The sequence below is a fragment of the Andrographis paniculata genome, unplaced genomic scaffold, assembly GCF_009805555.1.
Source record: "Andrographis paniculata isolate CXL003 unplaced genomic scaffold, ASM980555v1 Contig62END, whole genome shotgun sequence".
NCBI classification, from domain to species: Eukaryota; Viridiplantae; Streptophyta; class Magnoliopsida; order Lamiales; family Acanthaceae; genus Andrographis; species Andrographis paniculata.
The window spans coordinates 7441906-7461575 of NW_026137598.1; the positions used below are offsets into that span (position 1 = coordinate 7441906).

Consider the following 19670-nt stretch of genomic DNA (forward strand, 5'->3'; position numbering starts at 1 on the left):
ATATATATATATGGCATCAATTGTAGACTATGATCAATTAAACAAACAAGACAATATGCATTATCTGTATATTATAAGTGTACAATATAGATAATATATGCATATTAAATAATTTGAAGAAAGATGTGAGATCCGTATGAAGTTGATCATTACCATCTTTAAGAACTTAAACCAAGGTCTTCTTTAAGAAATCAGGTCCTTTCTTTAAAATGATTTCAAAAGCTGTAGAGGTTGCTCCTCAACTTCGTATACACCATCATCTGCAATCTTCTCCATATATATATAAAAAAAAATGAAATTCAACTAATTTAATTTTTACAATGTCTTGTTACCATTCAGAATAGGAGCACTGAAAATCACCTGTCCAGGATCTGGAAGTATTTGCATGAACATGCTGCTCATTTTCGTAATCCTTTTATCATCCAAACTATATGAACTGCATGTGTCACCACCATAAAAGGGCAAATAAATCTAACAATAAAAGTTGGTAATAACATAGTATATAGTTAGTTTGGATGAGCATGTGTTCTTTTGTAGCTGAACTATTTCACCTAATAATCAAACATGGACACAAAAACAAAAACAAATAAGTCACTAACTAATAACAAGAGAGTTCTTACCTATTAAGTTGCTTGTTAATCCAACTTAGCAGTCGTTCTGCAGTACGTCCGTTGCCAATGGAACGTATTTCACTCTTATCTAGTTTTGGATTCCAATTCCCAAACACAAACTTAGAAGAAGGGCCCCAAAGAAGCTTAGGGAAGTAGACAATTGAGAAGTTATTGCAGAGATCAGTATTGATCTGTGCTGCCAAGTAAATCAAAGATAAGAAAAATTAAACAGTAATAAAGCTGAAAGAAATTGTTCCATAATAAGATACTCCCTCCCTCCGTCCCAGATACCATGTCCACGTTGCCGTTTCTGTCCGTCCACATGCTTTTTTGGAAAATGTCTCATTTTAAATTTTATTTTTTTAATTTTAATTAAACTAATTAGTTATCTTAATCATAATTTATAATTATTTATATTATAGGATAATTATTTTCACGGATACATTCTTAATTATTTACTAATTACACCACTCCTAAAATACAGTGTCTACAGTATAACAGACACGGTATCTGAGACAGAGGGAGTACTACATCTAAGGTTAGTCAGCAGATAACATAATTCTACAAAAAAGGGTGTAAACAGAAAGGCAATATTGTGATTTGTTATATAAATATATATATATATCCAAATGAGAAAAGCAAGAACAATTGTTTTGTTAATCTTCATGAAACAATCAAAGATCTTTTCCAAAATGATCATAATATAGGATAAAGAAAACTGTATTAAGCCAACACGAAACCAATCTGAAGTACTCAATATTTCATATTTGATAAACTTCACAGTTAGTGCACATCAAAATGAACAAATTTTAGAACAATCATAACACCATAAACTGCCAATAAACAAATTCTCTCCTACATACACAGCAAAACAACCTTAAGAAAAGTACTCACATAATAATTCTTTGGATAATAGCTACTGCTTTTTCAATCAATTAAAAAAAGGAGAGTATGATTACCTTTAAGGCACAATCCACTCTTGTCATCAATATGATCCCCGGGTGAACAGCATCTTCTCCGTTAAAAAGCTTAGCAACCTTCTCATATTGCGGCTGTTCAAATTGTTAATAACCTTGTGAGGGAAATAGTTGCATCATAACAAGAAAGAAAGCACATAATATGAGATGAAGCTTAACATACTTTATAATTCCAGCAGGCAGGGGACCTGCAAAAGCAATAGGCAGAGCAAGAGATCATATATATGCATAAAAGCATTTGATGATAACTGTCAAGTGAATTTCTACACTGGACAAAGTTCAACCAGTCCTGAAAACGAACGGTTAACTTCTGATAAACCAAAAGCAAAAGCAAAGCAACAAAAATTTTCAAAAAAGGAAGCCAACTAACCAGTGCGCGAAGAATCCAACAATCACATAACTAGCGCGAGTTTCCTTAAGCACTGAATCGAAGCTCGTGGCGTTCAATTGCACAGCGTAATCAGTCTTCTCAGCTTTATCGCTCTCGATTGATCTCAGAATCGACCGAGGTCCAACGGCGAACGGACGCGAAATCTCCGGCGACGATGCTCCGGCGTTTGACCTGCACACTGCCAAAATAAATACAATGATCGAAACCACAGACGACATGATGAATTCTCGCACTGCTTAACTACTCGGATAGGTTTTGGCGAGCGGAACGATAGGCACATCCTTTTTACTTGTTGACTGGCGATGTGAACAGAGTAATCCGACGGCTTGAAATTGAAGTTTGGGATATTAAATTACTAGCTACATAATTGTAGGTGTTTCATAATACATCGTCCGTGCTGTTATTCCTTGTACAATGCGTTTGGGGAGTTGTACCAAACCCTAAATCTGTAGCTCACACAAATGGCGTCCTACGTACAAGACTGCGGTGAAATTAACTGCAGATTATTAGCTCCGTGGTAGAGAAGAAGGGGAAGCTTGATCAGTGGAAAAGTCTGCTCGGGCTGTCGATTCTGATAATGTGTTCCTCGGCGTCGTCGTCGTCGTCGTCATCGGTCGATTCATCTAACCTCGCGCGACTTCCACCGGGAACTTTGAGGTGTGCTGCGGCGGCGCCGCTCTCTTGTTTGCTGCTTTGCATATCGAATTTATGTCGCAGAGTGGATGATCCTTCCGATTTCACTGATACCATGGGGCGCGGGCGGACTGCTGAAGTCACATTCGGGTATGAGAGGCTGTGAGAAGGCATTGTTCGCTTGCTCCTTGGGAAGCTTCCCGTTCTTTTCCTTCGGATGTTGATCTGATGAACAACAAACCACACGGATCAACTCATGCTTGTACAGATTTGATGACATGAACGACGAACAGTAGATTGAGATTGAACTTACCATGCTACCGAACATGCTTATTTGCAATGCCCTGGCGGACAAATTGTTTACATGTCCGCCTGCTATCTCTGAATCCTGACGTTTGAAGCTGAAAAATTGTTGAGGCCAGCTCATTAGCTCGCCATGCTCTCCTCTGGTAAACGATCTAGAGAGATGATCGCCGGAGTGTGAGATCAGGGAAGATGGCCTTTTCCTGAGGCTTCTACCAGCTTCGAATCCAGCAGTATCGAATACTAATACACGAGCCCTCGTCTCGACTTGGTACACCTGAACTTGAGAAAACGAACTTCCTGCTCTGTTTCCTAATTTCAGAATGCAAAACAAAGTGAAGCTACGAAAACCACAGAATTCCGCGAGAACAGCATGGTAACATAAGAACATTTTGAATGAACAAATGCTCAAAGCAAGAGCTTTTCGTCGTCATAATGAGGGTAAATGCTTCCGACTTACACAAATCTAGTTATGAAAACTACGAAGATGAAGAGTGATGTGTACCCATTGTCTCGGAGTGGCGAGAAGTTTGGACAGCATGAGTTAATACTGCTGCAGGAGCTGTAAGCATCTCGTCCGCACCTTGCAATTTTATATAGCCTTCCAACAGGAAACCGACAGAATGATGTAATAGTTCAAAACTCTCGCCCGGTATGTACAGTCTCATGGTTGACCTCTCGGCGATGAGTGTTCTGAAATCTTGCAGTGACATTTTCTCAAATATATGAGGAAGCATGAGTTTGGCAAGGACAATTACACTTTCCTGCAGTAGGCAAAGAGCAATCAGAATATACTATCCTGCGAATGCGAAGAATGGAATATAAAAAGCAACACCAAATTCATACCCGCCAAAAGAAATCTTCGACAGCAGTATCAGATCTCACGGCAGAACGTATCTTTTCAGTCTCGACAAAGAAGCAGTGTACAACAGAATCAGTTACAATGTCACAGATGTGAGGCTTTTCAGCAAGAACTTCATACAATCCCAGAGTGCTTCCATGAGCCAATATCGGGCGCAATAAATGCTTGTCACTGATACTTTTACTCGACCACTGCCACAAACACTCGTGCTCGTCCATGAGATATTCCAAATCAAATATATGAAGACTTTAATGCATGATTGACAGAGTGTGCTAACTACGTACCTTCACCACTCCATTTGATATTAGCCAGATACCAGCAGGCTCCGATCCCTCCTTATAAAGTGTAGCTCCCGACAGTTTCATAATTTCTTTGGTAGATTCTGTCAACATGTCACGGACCGAGGAAGGGAGAGCCCCAAGTAGAGGATTTGAAGCTACCAAATCACGGATTTTTGGAACTTTCACTAAAGGTGGATTTCGTAAGAGTTTTTTCAAGTCAGTCTGCACAGAGCCTAAATAATATTATCAACTCTCAATTGGTAACATTCATATTAAGATAAGATAACACAATCATAATTTACCTGGACAGCGTCGTGAAGATGAGCCATCTCCTTTTCATCTAGTAAACCAATCTTCTCAAGATTATGAACATAATCAATCAGATGATTCAGCACAGAATATGTTACTTGTCTTGTTTTCACAGCACGTAGAACCTGAATATATTCCAAACATAGCGTGGGGGAATTTATTTTTCTGTATAGCTTCATCATTTGTTCTGCACATTGTACATACCTGAGGAAACGAGACACGAACTTCTTCTAGAAACATCCTTGCTTCCTCACCTTCCTGTTCGCTTTCTCTTATTACCTTTGCCGCAATGTCACTATCACCTAATGTTCAATGCATTTGTAAGTATTAAATATATACCATGAATTCAAAGTTGGAAACAAAGGATCAGCAGTATTAGGACACATGCAAAAATTAAACATCATAAAAGTTTGTTACCAATAAAATCCCGTAGTTGCTGTCGTGCAAGCCTATGAGCACGGAGAAAAGCAGCACAAATATAGCATGCAGACTCTAACCTCGCAGCAGTGAAGTATGTAATAAGCTTTTGAGGGACAATGCTTGACGGAAGAAACTTATAGTGATTTCGCACATTCACATTGGATTTTAGACCTCTCCAATCACACAAATCTTCATTAGATACCACCAGGTCAATTGCTTCATCGACAGATTGCATCAGAATATTGGCAGTAGTCTGAGTTATCCTTCCCTCATCAAGCATGACCCAGTAAGCTGCCTGAACACCTATAGTTACACTATCTCCTTCAGTTAGACAAGATATACACTCTATTTGAAACTATGTAGATGCATAAAAAATTATAGACACAAGGCATACCCCTTTAATATGAATAGCTACTAATATCAATGTAAATACATGTGAACAATCAAAAGGTGTCTTACTATTAAGTAGTCTTGTCAATTGTTTAACTTAGATAAATCATGAACACCACTTTCACTTATTACGGATAACTAGAAATTACAAGTACAGAAATCTGCTATTAAATATTAATTGAAGAATTGAGCACACAGGAACAGGTTGCTTACCATTCAAGAAGCGCACACGAATGTCTTTCAAATTCATACGGTCAGGGCTGTCATCATGTTCAGCTAAGGAATGAGGATGTATGCATTCGCCCTCCACTTCATCTAAGCTTGTTATGTATCGTTTAACAGTGAGCCACTCTACGGGACCTAATTCCTCATCTTCTGCTAGATCACGAAAGGCAGCTAGTGCCTTGTTCAGCATTTCATATTTTGTGTAATTCAATATTCGCTCCTGTGATAGAACATGAGAAATCCAAATATATGTTACTATCTGACATGGGTCAAATAAAGACAACTTTTGTGGGAATTAAGTTATAATAGAGAGAAAGTAAGACCAAGCATAAATATAAACCATTGGGCTCCAATTTGTGAACAATGCCCAAGAAGTACTAAATGATATTATTATTTCTTAATTTGTATTAACACAAGAAATTATATTTATAATTGTAAATACACGGCCATTATCAAGAACATTACCAAATCAAATATGCCGCAATAACTAGTTAGGTATATCTTTGTGATATTGAAATAATCTCTGATGGATTTATTTATGTTGCACTTTATGCGAACATATATAATCAATTGTTGTTCCTAAAAAATCAATTTGTGATGGTGTGCCAAAGATCTCAGAAACCCCTTCAGGAAACTTCCAATGGAAGTCTAGCAAGATTAGCTTGCAAGGTAGAGCTTTCATAGAACTATGGATATTTGAGAAATAACTACGAAGGAAGTAAACTTGCAAGAAAATGATTTAGGAGTCAATTCTTCCAGCAAACCTTTCCTTGCGATAGAATGGAATGTACTCTATTAAGGACTGAGACTCATGTTCATGACCCAACATGTTACCACTGGTCATATAATGGATAACGATGCATCATATGTACAAAATATCACATGCGTGCCATAGCAGCATATTGATTGTTCACTGCATATGTATCTTTTACTAACATATTATGTAATTTCTATGATATTGATTATGGACAAATTATTTATAATAGCTCCAGGGAGATAGAGAGATTGCCATGGAGAGTTAAACAGTACCTTTGCTGCTGATAATTTATCCATCTGAAGATAATGCAAAACAAATTGTGTTGTTGATCCATTCACAATAAGTGTCAGGAATACAATTCCACCAGTTAAAAAGACAAACTGCAAAAGCAAGGAAAATTATCCCATCATTATAGATTGCCAACTGTGGACATGTATCTTTCTTTTGGCAACACACATTATCTTATATAAAAGATAGTAATATTATGCACACGCATGCATGTCAATGAGTTCTCATATAAAAGACAATAATGACTGTTGTAACGCAGCATTTACTGATACTTGCAAAGTTAAATTGACTATTACAGTCATCACATGACTTACCAGAGCCCCAGTATCATGACTGATATAAACAGATTGATGACTAGATTGCTGAAACACCAATAAATACAAAAATTAGAAAATAAACAAAGTTTGGTGCCAATATAACATTTAGCAGTTTCAAAATAAGAGCATGTATCAAAGTGATTGATATGATTTGGGAGCAAATTTTAATGGGGATGCTAGAGTTGACTTGCCTTAACAGAAAGTGATAGTGACAGTGCAACGGCACCTCGCAAACCAGACCAAACAAGGATAGTAGCTTCTTTAAAGTCCAGGCCATATCCAAAATATTTAAGCAATGGAAACAGTACTCCAACTACAACCACCCTAGAAAGTTGAACAAATGCATACAAAAGAAATAAATAACCCCACACATGTTCTGCAAGGGTAAAGAACAGAAGTCAGAAATCTATCTTGAACATACGAAAGCTAAAATAAGCGATGAAAATGATTCGGATTTTAACGAATAAGATATTACTGACGAAATACAGGCATTGATGCACAAACTTTATGTAATATAGATGCATGATGGAATTACCAGTCATGAATATTCTAATTTATATTGTTTGACATGCTTATTAACCTTTTCATTCCCAAAAAAATGGCATCACTTAAAAGCCTTTTGAACATATAAAGCAAATAACTGTTAGAGTCCAGTACAATCTCTTTATGCGACAACCTCCATCATGCATCTATATATTACTATTACAAGAGTGCAGTATCTATATTTTACTATTACAAGAGTGCAGTGAAGGATGACTGAATAACCTTATTAACTATGCTTTTAATCCAATTCAAGTTTTATTCCTGAGCTTCCATTTTCCACAAACCAGAATCGGATTACAAAATCCTCCTTATCTCTGCATTTATAAATAAATAGTAATGGTAAATATTAACAAACAAAACTATTTACCATAGGTTTTGAATATATTGTCATCTCTGAGGACACTTTCAGCTATGACTACTCCACTGCAAAGATAAAAGTGCTAATAAGATCACCAAACTACACCAACAGTTTCAGCAATGTGTGAATACAGAGGGCATATGTAACATTCAATAAATCAAGCTAAGTATGGTGAAGAGGCACCAGTCCTACTCACAAGATATTGACTAAAGCCGAAGATCTAGCTTTTTTTTTCTACAGAGAATGGAAAGTTCAAGAATGTAGGTGTTTAATTTATTTGGGGGAACAAAAGAAGTTTATTATCATCATTGAAAAAAAAAAAAATCCCTGAAACAATGATAATGAAATATATTAGAACAGATAGAAACTGACTTATTTGGGGGAACAAAAGAAAATTTATTAACCACTATTCTCAACAATTGAAATTTGACACTGACAATATAAAAAACCATTTCCCTGAAACAATACTGAAATATATTTTTAAAAAGAAAAAAAAGACTTTATTAACTCTTACCTTAAGATGAATATTAATGTATTGGCAATATAAGCAACCATTTCCCTGAAACAGATTCTCCAAATCAGATAAGCAAAATCACAGCAGTGATACAAGCTGTAGAGGATCAAAACTAATGAGAAATTGAGTTGGTGAATACCAAAAATGATGCAAACTTTGCTGACTTTCACCCTTGAAGGCAGTTCGAGCCACAGCAGAATAGAACCTGAGAATGCATGATATATCAGGACATAGGTCTTTCCAAAAGTTCAAATTAATCTTACAGAAACAATAGAGCATACATCCCCAAAGTCATAACAGTCAAAACTCCTGAAACATCAACTCCTTCTTGAGCCTGTTAAAGATAAGAAGTCTTCAGCTTTTCTCATGAAATAAAAGATTAAAATGGAAAGACAGATTATATTCATGTCATATTTTTGAAAAAGCAACTTTTGCGAGAGGAAATCAAGGACATACATGTTTGCTTTTTACCTATATGAAAAATAAATCAAACACATTCAGAATTCCTTAGTCCATCAATCATCCAAAGTTAGAAGGCTGGATAAAGCACATCACTAAACCAAATACTAGCTCTAAATCCCTTGTTGGCAATCTTCATGCTGTGTTCCACTATTGAATGATGGTAACTTTAATTTGAACCAAGTATCTATAGATAGGTTCAAATAAATTAAACTACGGATTATTCAAAATAAGGCAACAAGTGGTAAGTTAAGAGTGTTAGCTCTCATAATATCATTGAAAGGGTAAAGAAAATAACCAAAAAATAAGTTCATTTTTTTTATCATAATTTTATGCAATGATGACTAAATACCAGATTATGTAACATAGTTATGATTTAAGATAAGAGTTTAATGGGGTGTGTTCTCTTATTCTTTTTCTCTATTTCTTTACTATTCAATCTATTATTTTTCCTCCAAAACTATCACATCAAATATCAGTTTTTCATTCGAAACATCACATACTATTATTAATTCACCTGAATAACATAAAAACCCGAAAATACAAAACAAAAATAAAAACGCAAAAGAACACACTTTATATAAATATTTTATGTGAAACTTATACGCTTGAATCAAATATGAACAAACACATAACTGAACCATGTGGGTTTAGTAAGATACATACTGTAAAGTATGCTACGTAGCTCACACCAAGTGTCAAAGAGATTTCAATAACTGTGTCATTGAATATGAATCCCAGCCACAGCACAGATGCTATTCCAAAAGCAATCCCAAGACCGACCCTGTACCATAATCAGAGTGCATAAGCTTTATAATTGAGGCAATAATGTGTGCTGAAAGCATATAAAACATACGCTCCAAGAGAAACTTGAGACAAAAATTTTATTACAGATCCCCAATTAAAGCTCCAGCCAAGAACCATTCGATAAAATAACTGATACACCACAATTGCTGTCCTGAAATAACACAAGAATTACATTAAAGAACAAGTATAAATAAATTTCATAAGACGAAACAACTGCTATTTCAAAGGTGACCGGTGAGTCGGTGACCAACTACAAGAACCAGAACAGAACATCCAGGCAACATCTTATAATAACAAATTGATAATTGAGATAGGCAGGTGTTAATGTATGTATTAACAATAATACCCGTCATTCATTAAGGACTCTCCTTCAATTATAGTACTCAATTTTTTGCTAGCTCCAAGATCTTTCAGGAGGGCTACAACAGCAACAGGGTCAGTTGCACTGAGGAGCCCACCAAGCAGCAATGATGTTTTCCAGCTCCAATCAAATGGAAAAGCAAGCTACAGTGTCCTGATATTTAGAATAATAAATGAATGAAAAGCCACTAACATTCAAAGTAGAATTACTCAACCTTTAGAGCTGCCCCAAGAAGAAAGGTTGAAATGAGAACTCCAGGTCCAGCAAGTAGAATCATTTGCATGAGACACCTCTGTATTGAATGGCAGAAACAAACAGGCATCCAATGTCACAAAATAAGATCTTTATTTGTAAAATTTGCAGCAAGGCAAAATTTGCATTATGACTATTGTGTTAAGAGGATAGTATAAGTATAAAAAAGGCTGCTGGAAAACACAGAAATCTGAGAAGCTAAATTCCACAGGATTATGGTGTTATAGAAATATAATAAGAACAGCTCTGGTGAAATTACTTTGGTTGGAAATCAAACCCATCATAACTTCTCCTTATGCATCTAAGGTAAGAATTTGATGAATTAGCAGAGCAGTTGCTTTGAATCCCATTTTTATCCAATATAGAGCAAAGGGCGATGCCAGGAATGGAAATTAACTGTTGAATTCTGCTCCATTAAATGATATGTTTATGCATCTCATTGCATGTAAACAGACAAGTTGTAATGTGATCAGATAGCACAGGAGCATAGAAGAGAAAATCCTGGATTACTATGGTATTATCATGAACTAAAAACACTAAAAAATGGTAAATGTATCTTAAGTACCTTTATTTGGTGCACTTCCATCAAAAATGAACTCTCAAAAAGAAGTGCAGGAAGGAACACAGCCAATAGAAGATCAGGATCAATATTAGCCCCTATAAGAGTATCAGGAACAACATATTAACTAATAATCTGATAGATTAACCATCATGGAAACTTGAAAATTGAATTAAGTAAACATTCTGGATCTTCGAACTTAGTGAAATCAAACTTACATATACGAATCCCATTCCCAATCTTTCCCAACTGGTGGCTTGTTCCATGTTCTGCAAGTCATAGATTAAGATATCAAAACTTTACAAAGATTTTCATGATTACATGAAGAAAATCACACATGTAACAGCATGGTTAAAGCAGAAATAAATCATTCGTTCACCAAAATCTCTATACATGAGGAACCCATCAAAATCCAGGTAGAAGAATCTACATATGAGCAGAAAGACACTAAAAGGCACAAAGGTAGCCACTGATTGTGAGGGTGGGGACTAGACTCTTGTTGTGATATTTACTACATTGAATTAGGATGCACTTACCCTTGTCCATCTTTGATAAAAGCTACCATTTCTTGTTGTTTAAAAACAGCATTACACTATAAAAAATATTGCAAGGTTGTTTCGGACAAAGTTATAAAAAATGTTCAGCGCTACTGCCTACTAGGCTAGAACACCAGTGCAAAATATCAAGCGCTTTCATCAATCCCCCTCCTCAAAGTTCATTTCAAAACATTCTTACAAAGTTCGTGAATTTTTTTCGAAAGAACCATAATTTTTTTTCATGAAATAAGCAAATATATTAATAATAATAATAATAATAATAATAATAATAATAATAATAATAATAATAATAATAATAATAATAATAATAATAATGAGAAAAAAAAAAGGATAACTCAGTTTTTTCAAAAATAAATTTGTGATACTTATTCCTAAAATGAACAAAAATAATTACTATTTTCAGTAAGAGGATTAAGTTGTTCTTATAAAATTGGTCTGCCTTAACTATTATTCTGTCCGTAGCTTATTTTTCCTTCAAATTATTGCATTGCCGTTCTTTTGTTCTCCAGGAAGTGCATATAGTATAAGTATTACTTTATGTTACTTTTATTATGAGTTACAGGTCATAACCAATAATCTAAACAGTTGGGAGAATACTACTCTTTCTATGAAAACACACACACGCGAAATTCCCTTATCGTCGTTTAAACCCTAAACTCCCATGGTTGTTAATCTACGCAACTCAAAAAGAAGAAAATTCTTTCTCGTCCTTTTGTCCAACGATATTCGAACCAAATAAATTCCACACCAATGTATCATCTGCTTCTAAGCACTCAAGTTTTTTCACTACCAACAAACAAACACTCAAATCAAAATCAAAACAATAAATAAAAATAGACAATAAGCTCCATAACTAGCCGAACCGATAACCTCACCGAACAGCAGAGGAAAAAATTAAGAAACAAACCTAAGGCTCCAAGTCCAATGCCGAGAACAAGCAGTGCTACCGTGTAGGGCACACGCGTGCCCTTGAGTACTTGTCGACAAGCGATTCCCAACACCAAACTAATTCCGACGAATATGACCGCGTCTGTTGGAGTACCGCTGGAAGAATCCTCCTCCAGTAGCCTCATCAGAGGCGAGGAGGCAACGCCAGGGTTCAAAATCAAAGCCATGGAATGGATCAGAGACAGATGGAGCTCGTTGTCCACATGTAGTCAGTCAATGGCGCTCCGGCGATTGGAAGTGTGATGAGAGAGCTGAGGTAGGTTCAGCAGTCAGGTGTGGTGTGTGTGATTTGTGTGACTCGACATGTGTGTGTACATATATATATATACATATAGTACGAATTTTGTGAGGGAAATGTTTTTTCAGTTTTATTCGGGGGTGGGTCCCACTTTAGGTTCGGTACCAGTAACTTGTCAAATTGAAGTAGTACAAAATATCTTTATCACTGCTCACGCTCGGAGTCGCAATCACAATCACACGTCAATATATTAAGTTTTACATTTACCTTTTCCTTCAAAAAATACTCGACGGCTGTCGTAACAAATTATTTATTTTTTTATTTTAATTTATTTTATAATAAAGTATTTATTAATAATTGTATTATTTATTTAATATTATAAAAATTATTATAATTTATAATATATTACATAAATATCATTATATTTATATTATATAATATTAATAAAATTATTTTAATTATTTGTACTTTATTTTTATTCTCTATCAATATAATATTAATATATCTTAAACTATGTACAAAAAGTAAATAAATATTTACTTATGAGATGAGTGAGTATAATTTTTTTGTATAATCGATATTCTATTAATATTATAAAACAATAGTGACGGCCTTTTATTTATTTTTATTACGTTTCAATATAATAAATAATATTTAAAATAAAAGTAAACTTTCACAATAGAAGGAAAGAATATTATTTATCTATTTTTTTAAAAAAATAAGATATTAATAATTGTATAGATAATATAAAAATATTAAATATATGCTCCTCGCCCTCGGTCCAAAAGGTTTTTAGAATTTTGTAATAAATTAAAAAATAATTATATTTTATTAATTTGTGGAAGTGGGTAAAATATTTTTTATATTTTTGTTTATATAAAAGGTAATTGTATGTATAACGATATATTTATAATTTAGATAAAAATTTAATAATATTTTGGTATTAATTTACTAAAAACAAAATATAATACTTTGGAATATGATTGATGAAATAGTAAATGAAGATATTGAGCTCCACTAAGAATATGATATATTAATTTTTTAAAATAATATGTAAAAAAAATATAAAGAGAACACCTTAAATAAATACTCTCAAATGTGATATAATTTTATACTCCCTCGGTCCACAAGAAAAGTATACAATTACTTTTGGCGCGGTGTTTAAGAAATAATAGTATTTTAATTATAGTGGGTAGTTAAAAGTAGTGTAATGATATTTTTGCCCTTGCTTTTTGGTGTAAAAGTAATGATGTGATGTGATGTAAAGTAGGGGTATTTGTGGAAAAAAGTAAGGTATTTAATGAAATGTTTACTTTGTAATTGAACGTCCCAAAATAGAAACATGTATACTTTCTAGCTGGACGGAGGGAGCATTAGACAGTAGGTTTCTTTGGTAAGGAATGTATCATTGTGGTTTGACTAATTAAATGGAGACTGAGATTAATGAGGAGTAATTAAAATGACATTAATATATCATTAGATTTCTAAACATGTTGGCTAAATCCTATTTGGTTTATTTAATTTAGTATATATCAGCAGCATGTGCTGAAATAATAAATTCAGCACACATGCTGACAACTAAAACTTAATTTTATATTAATTACATAATTTAATAATATAAATTAATATAATTTATTTTTATACATTCAGCATATTAATATAATTTATTTTTACACAAACTTAATTATTAATAATATGTGCTGAAATTATTATTTCAGCATTTGATCTCCTACCATACATATAGAATCACTAAAACATTTGAGTTGGCTCTCGACCTCTTACATTGTAGGTGTTAACACTCACATATTTGCTAATTTAGAAACAAAATTAAAAATACTCTAACTTTCAATTATTTAATATCAAAATTTAATATAAAAATAACATATATATTACACAGTGACATATTTTCATGTAAGATATGCGAATTCTCACTATATAAGAAAATAATAATGTAATAATATATATATATATATATTAATTCGTTAATTGAGAATGAATCGAATTTCCCAATAGGATTTTCGGCTAGAGAACATAATTTAAATTGCTAAAATGCACTTTATTCGTTGATTAAGAAATAAATTTTAAAAAGGGCACTTTGCCTAAATGCTGCTCTCTTTTTGTTTTTGTCCTTTTCTTTTATTTGTCTTTTCTTTTCCTTTCCTGATGTTTTATTTAAAATCTCCTATTTGTAACTGTATCTTAATATCACATGTGCAATCAATGTTTTAAATATTTTATTTGTTTAGACTGTAGACTTTGAAGTCTTAAAATTTTAAAAATTATTAAAAAAAAAATACTTAATTTGATATTTTATAAAAATATATATATAATATGATATTTAAAAAAAATTAAATAGTGATAAAGCCTAAAAAATAAATAAATTATACTATAAACTCAATTGACTCATTTATTCCAAAATTCAATTAGTGCCGCCACTCGTTTTAATAATAGTTAATTAAGGTATTATTCTCAATTCTATAATTAAACATTTTTACTCATTTATTTATCCAAAAAATATATATATATATATATACACAATCGATATATATACATATAATTATTTATTCGATAAAAAAATGAAAAAAAAAATATAAAATATATAAATAAAACTAATTGGCCCAGCCTGGCCCGTGATAGGGCCTGGTTTAAAACCGGGCCAAGCCCATCCAATCCAACCGGATTTAAGAATCGAGCCGGGCCGGTTCGGCATTGAAAACCAAACCGCCAGAGATTGCCGGCTCTATTCAACATATCATTAAATTGAACAAGTCTGCTTAATTATTTATTATAATAATTAGTAAAATAAATAATAAATAAATAAATTGGCGGTTGAAAAAATAATTCCAAAAAAGAAATACAACTAACTGTTCATCATCATCTCCATCTTCATCTTCTTCCTTCCATTGCTCGCCCTTCCCTTCCGCAGCGCCAAACCAGTCGACCTTCTCCTCCACCATCAAATCAACCGTCCCCCAAATTCCGCCCATCCTCCGTCGATCCATTGCATCAATCGACTGATCGATCAATCAATCGACGGGGGGCGTCCGCGGCGGCACAAATGGGGCTATGGTGCAAAGCCGTCGGCGCCCTAAAGGACCACAACAGCATCTGGCAGGCGAATCTCTCCCGACGCACCGCCGCCCGTAATCCGGACATCGAAAAGGCCGTCATCCGCTCCACCACCCACTCCTCCGGCCGCTCCTTCGACCGCCGCAACGTCGACCGCGTCTGCGAGTGGATCCGCATCTCTCCGTACAATCTCCCCCCCGTCCTCCACGCGCTCTCCCGGCGCGTCTCCCGCACTGGCGACTGGCTCGTCGTCCTCAAGGCTCTCAACCTCACCCACAACATCCTCAATTCCCGCCTCCCCTGCGTCCGCCGCCTCCGCCGCCTGCCCTTCGACCTCTCCAATTTCAGCCACTCCCACGCCCCCCACACCAGGTCCTGGCCCTTCAACGCCTTCGTCAGAGCCTACTACGCCTTCCTCGACACCAAATTAGTTTTCCTTTCGGCGATCGACGAACATTCGGTAGGAGGTCTGCCATTGATGAAGGAGCTAACCGATTTGCAGCGCCAGCAGGCTTTGATCGATCTGCTGATGCAAATCCAGCCGCAATCGAAGGCGGCGCACGTCCCGATCATCCTCGACATAATGGACGGGATCATCATCGAGATCTACGACATCTACAGCAGAATTTGCCGCGGGATCGCCGTCATTCTGATGAACATATACTCCGCCGGGAAGTCCGAGGCCAGAATGGCGCTCGACGTCGTGAAGAAAGCAACTAAGCAAGGGGAAGATTTGGCGAGCTACTTCGAGCTCTGTCAGGAGCTCGGATGCTTCTACGCCTCTGAATTCCCGATCGTCGATAAAATCCCGGAGGAGGGCATACTCGAGCTGGAGCAGATAATCAAGGGGTTCGACGAATGCCACGACAAGGCGATCATCATGGTCGAGGATGGGGGCAGCAATGGTTACGACTACTACGATTATGATTACGACTATAGCTATGGCTATGGTTATGACTCCGACGACAACAACAAAGACGACGGGAATGCGAATAAAATGGTGGAGTACGGGACGATCTTCGACTACGGCAATGGAGGGAAGGAATGCTCGTACAAAGATGAACTAAGAACTGTGATCACTGACAAATGGGAGAGATTCGACGACGAAATCGATCCAAAGAATCCCTTTGGGAACCCTTTGATCGTTTATGAAATTGGTTGCAAGAATCAGCATCAAGAGTTGCCAGATTTGATCAGTTTTTAGAACTAACAGTTGGAAGAATCAGGAGTTTGAAGGATTTGATAAGCTTGTAGTATGATCAGTGATTAATTCATCCAATGGAGGAAAGGAAAAAATGATAAAAGAACAAATATATATACGCACATATACATATGTTACACTACAGATTCTTGGTTATGTATATTCATCATATATATGATGAGACTGCTGTTCGACCCCATTGATTATTTGGTATTTATTACTCTCTGGAAAGGCACTCATGTGTCTTTTTTTTCTTTTTTTTTTTCAAAAGTTTGAAATCACAGATTTGAAAGCTTCAATCGCCCAAGTCCAACAAGAATGTCAAGAAAATGGTAATTTAGTAGTAAGTAGGGGTCATGATATGGGGAAAGAAGAAATCCCTTGGTGATGGTAGTGGTCCACCTAATGACATATATGTATGTCTATATATATATATATATATGTATTGTCTTGAGAGAGAAACAAGAATGCCTAAAAAGAGATGACCTGGGGATAAAGACTCAAGATGCATCAAAATTTCAACATTCAGGACTATACATACATGTCTATGTCAATCAGAGTTGGCTTAGAATTGGATCTAATATTCTTTCAAAAAAAGCAATGGCTATTAAGCTACTATTACTAGAACAACATTCCATTACTACACATACACATAAATGTAATGAAATATGTCCAAGAATGCAAGGCCTAAAAAGACTAAGGTAATGAATCAAGCATGTTCTATATTCATGAGCAATTCAATCACCAGGGATGCAAAAAACAGAGCAAATTAGCAGCCACAAATTAGGGATAATAATCATGAATCTAACAACATGAATGGATGTAAAGTTTTGATAAAAACGCGCTCATGAAACACAGAACTTCATCCCGAATAAATCAATGTCGTCACGCTAGCCTCTAGATAGAAAAAACGGGAGCACCGGATTCGACACAATCATGCTCGCGCCGTATCCAGCGCTCGAGAAAGTAATTAAGGCCCATCTCATGAGTACGAAAAAAAAATTCAGGGGCGGGTTTACAAAGTAAGCATCTAATGTATAACAACAACGACGGAATATATACAACAGTTGTGGTGATATAGGGCAGCAGTAGCCTGGCTTCGACGCCATTAATGGCTGCTCTCTACCGAATCACCACAAACTTGTTGGTACCATGTTTCGCCCAGTAGGGCTTCAAGTCAATCGGGTTAGAAAAGTTATACCCTTCCGAGGCGAGCTTCTCCAGAACCTTCTTGAATGCACCTTGACTCATCTTCCTCCCCGCTATCCTAGCTCCGCGCCGTTTGGTGCTCATGGGCAGCGGGTACATCGAAATAGTCGTGGTGCAGCACGCTGACTGCCACCCACCGCATCCCCATCTGTAGCACTGCTGGGGAGCACCCGTACACGTGCAAACAGGAATCGGTATGCCAGTTATATCCATGTCGACTCCATTTATAACGACCTCCACGCTCTTTTTGGACATTTTTGCCCTCTGTCCAGACGGATTACCCTTCTCCTTCGGGACAGGACTTTTCTTGGGCTTCTTAGCTTTGGGAGTCTTTGGAGTTGCAGCAGATGCCCTCTTCTTTGCAGTACCGCCTTCTTTCTTAACAATTGGCTCCTCCATGCTCGACTCGGCTTCTTTTGCAGTTTCCGGCTGGTGGACCATCTGCAATGACTGATGGCCTCCCGCCGGATCAGCCAGAACAGAATCGTACTGGTTCCCAGGGAACATGTGCAAGAACTTATCTCTGTGGTTCATCCAGCTATCTCTGACGAGATCGATTTGTGTCACCGGTGGATCGGTGACAATGCAATCACGGGGGTGGAAGGCCCCATTGGCTGAAACCATTAAGGGATTGTCTCGCGCGGATAGGAAGGGTTTTGTGTCGCGGTCGGGTAAGGAAGATGACATGAGCTGGAGGCCGAGATGGCCTTTGATCGGAGGCTCGTAATATCCCCAATTCCGGAGGCTGTCGTCGTCCATGATCGTCTGCATAATCAGGCAATGCAAAGGAACAACATTTTCAGATCATCAAGTCATCACACAATTTGGTTTGTTCCGCCATTTTTGGCAGCAAGCAAAGCTCCATGTAGTATCATACACGTCATTTTAAGTTTAACAAACGATGATGAGAAATGTGACTAAATTGCCAGATTAGCAAAACTGAATCAGCACTCAAAGATATGTAAGCCTTCCATATATGACATGATCTCATCATATCAACACATAATTTCAATTCCATTTTCTCCTAATTCTTTGCTTCCGAATTCTTCTTTAGCTTCAGCTATGCTCATTTCAGGAAAATATTCTTGGACAACACGTAACGAGTTTGCTTCCCATGAAAAAATCCCCAAATTTTCAACAAAGGAAAAGTATCAAAAGAGTTAAAAACAACTCCAAGATCTGAACCATAAAAGAACACAATAGCAACAGGAACGACCCATTCTACCATTCATTGATCCATCGATTCCCATTCTACAAATCCAAACAGATCCTTTCCAATCAGGGAAGAAGTTATTTTCCAAAAACCCTAGAAACGAAGATTCCCGACGATCTTCCCCAAAATGAAACAGATCTGGAACACATAACAAACAACACATCCCCAGATCTGCAACAAAAATCAGATCCAGCGAGGAAATCAACCCAATCACAGGCACAAAATGCAATTTAAACTCGAGCAAACAAAAACCATCCCAAAACGTTCGCCAGGAGAGAGAAAAGGCCACATAACACAAGCACCCCCACACATATATATATTTCAAAAAGGATAAGGAGAGAGAAATATAGAAGAAGGTGGCAGAGAGAGAGAGAGGGAGAGAGAGAGAACTCACTTGTGGGTAAACCAGCTCTTTTAGGTTTTTTTTCCTTTCTGGAGAGAGGAGAGAGAAGAGAGAAACCAGAAAGAGAGAGAAAGAGAGAGGCGGCCTCAGAATTGAGCTTTCATCTATTACGATTTCCACATTCAATAATAATAGCAACTTTGACATACATACATACATTCACTCACATACATCACATACATATATATACATACACATATACATACATATAAAGA

General features: G+C 36.2%; 4 protein-coding genes across 9 annotated transcripts; 1 reads left to right on the forward strand and 3 right to left on the reverse strand.

Moving 5' to 3' along the window:
* Positions 1 to 37: 37 nt before the first annotated feature.
* LOC127260799 (sulfhydryl oxidase 2-like) lies at positions 38 to 2341 on the reverse strand. 2 transcript variants are annotated; one of them, XM_051288737.1, is made up of 6 exons: positions 1959 to 2341; positions 1752 to 1776; positions 1571 to 1663; positions 621 to 802; positions 361 to 436; positions 38 to 260 (listed from the first exon to the last, which is right to left on the reverse strand). In XM_051288737.1, the coding sequence occupies exons 1-6, from the start codon at positions 2195 to 2197 to the stop codon at positions 216 to 218; spliced, it is 660 nt and encodes a 219-aa protein (XP_051144694.1). In that variant the 5' UTR covers positions 2198 to 2341; the 3' UTR covers positions 38 to 215. The 2 variants fall into 2 exon arrangements, with proteins under 2 accessions (XP_051144694.1, XP_051144693.1); XM_051288736.1 differs by having other exon boundaries at positions 38 to 267.
* LOC127260797 (sodium/hydrogen exchanger 8) lies at positions 2306 to 12411 on the reverse strand. Of its 4 annotated transcripts, XM_051288729.1 has the most exons (24): positions 12082 to 12411; positions 10836 to 10886; positions 10624 to 10715; positions 10021 to 10098; positions 9792 to 9949; positions 9495 to 9596; positions 9305 to 9422; positions 8461 to 8513; positions 8319 to 8384; positions 8180 to 8224; positions 7675 to 7730; positions 6956 to 7140; positions 6762 to 6809; positions 6432 to 6539; positions 5391 to 5622; positions 4959 to 5090; positions 4785 to 4859; positions 4572 to 4669; positions 4361 to 4492; positions 4062 to 4280; positions 3762 to 3968; positions 3421 to 3679; positions 2926 to 3227; positions 2306 to 2837 (listed from the first exon to the last, which is right to left on the reverse strand). In XM_051288729.1, exons 1-24 carry the CDS (start codon positions 12287 to 12289, stop codon positions 2520 to 2522), a joined length of 3342 nt encoding a protein of 1113 aa, XP_051144686.1. In that variant the 5' UTR covers positions 12290 to 12411; the 3' UTR covers positions 2306 to 2519. The 4 variants fall into 4 exon arrangements, with proteins under 4 accessions (XP_051144686.1, XP_051144685.1, XP_051144690.1 ...); XM_051288728.1 differs by having other exon boundaries at positions 4785 to 5090; XM_051288733.1 differs by lacking the exons at positions 10624 to 10715; positions 10836 to 10886; positions 12082 to 12411 and having other exon boundaries at positions 4785 to 5090; positions 9530 to 9596; positions 9792 to 9959; positions 10021 to 10069.
* A 2779-nt stretch (positions 12412 to 15190) lies between these two features.
* On the forward strand, positions 15191 to 16825 carry LOC127260680 (putative clathrin assembly protein At1g25240). Its single transcript, XM_051288535.1, has one exon. It carries the CDS (start codon positions 15419 to 15421, stop codon positions 16631 to 16633), a length of 1215 nt encoding a protein of 404 aa, XP_051144492.1. The 5' UTR covers positions 15191 to 15418; the 3' UTR covers positions 16634 to 16825.
* Positions 16826 to 17447: 622 nt separating this feature from the next.
* LOC127260681 (protein BASIC PENTACYSTEINE1) lies at positions 17448 to 19588 on the reverse strand. Of its 2 annotated transcripts, none has more exons than XM_051288536.1 (2): positions 19447 to 19588; positions 17448 to 18604 (listed from the first exon to the last, which is right to left on the reverse strand). In XM_051288536.1, exon 2 carries the CDS (start codon positions 18596 to 18598, stop codon positions 17753 to 17755), a length of 846 nt encoding a protein of 281 aa, XP_051144493.1. In that variant the 5' UTR covers positions 18599 to 18604; positions 19447 to 19588; the 3' UTR covers positions 17448 to 17752. The 2 variants fall into 2 exon arrangements, with proteins under 2 accessions (XP_051144493.1, XP_051144494.1); XM_051288537.1 differs by lacking the exon at positions 19447 to 19588 and adding an exon at positions 19065 to 19430.
* Between the last annotated feature and the right edge of the window lie 82 nt (positions 19589 to 19670).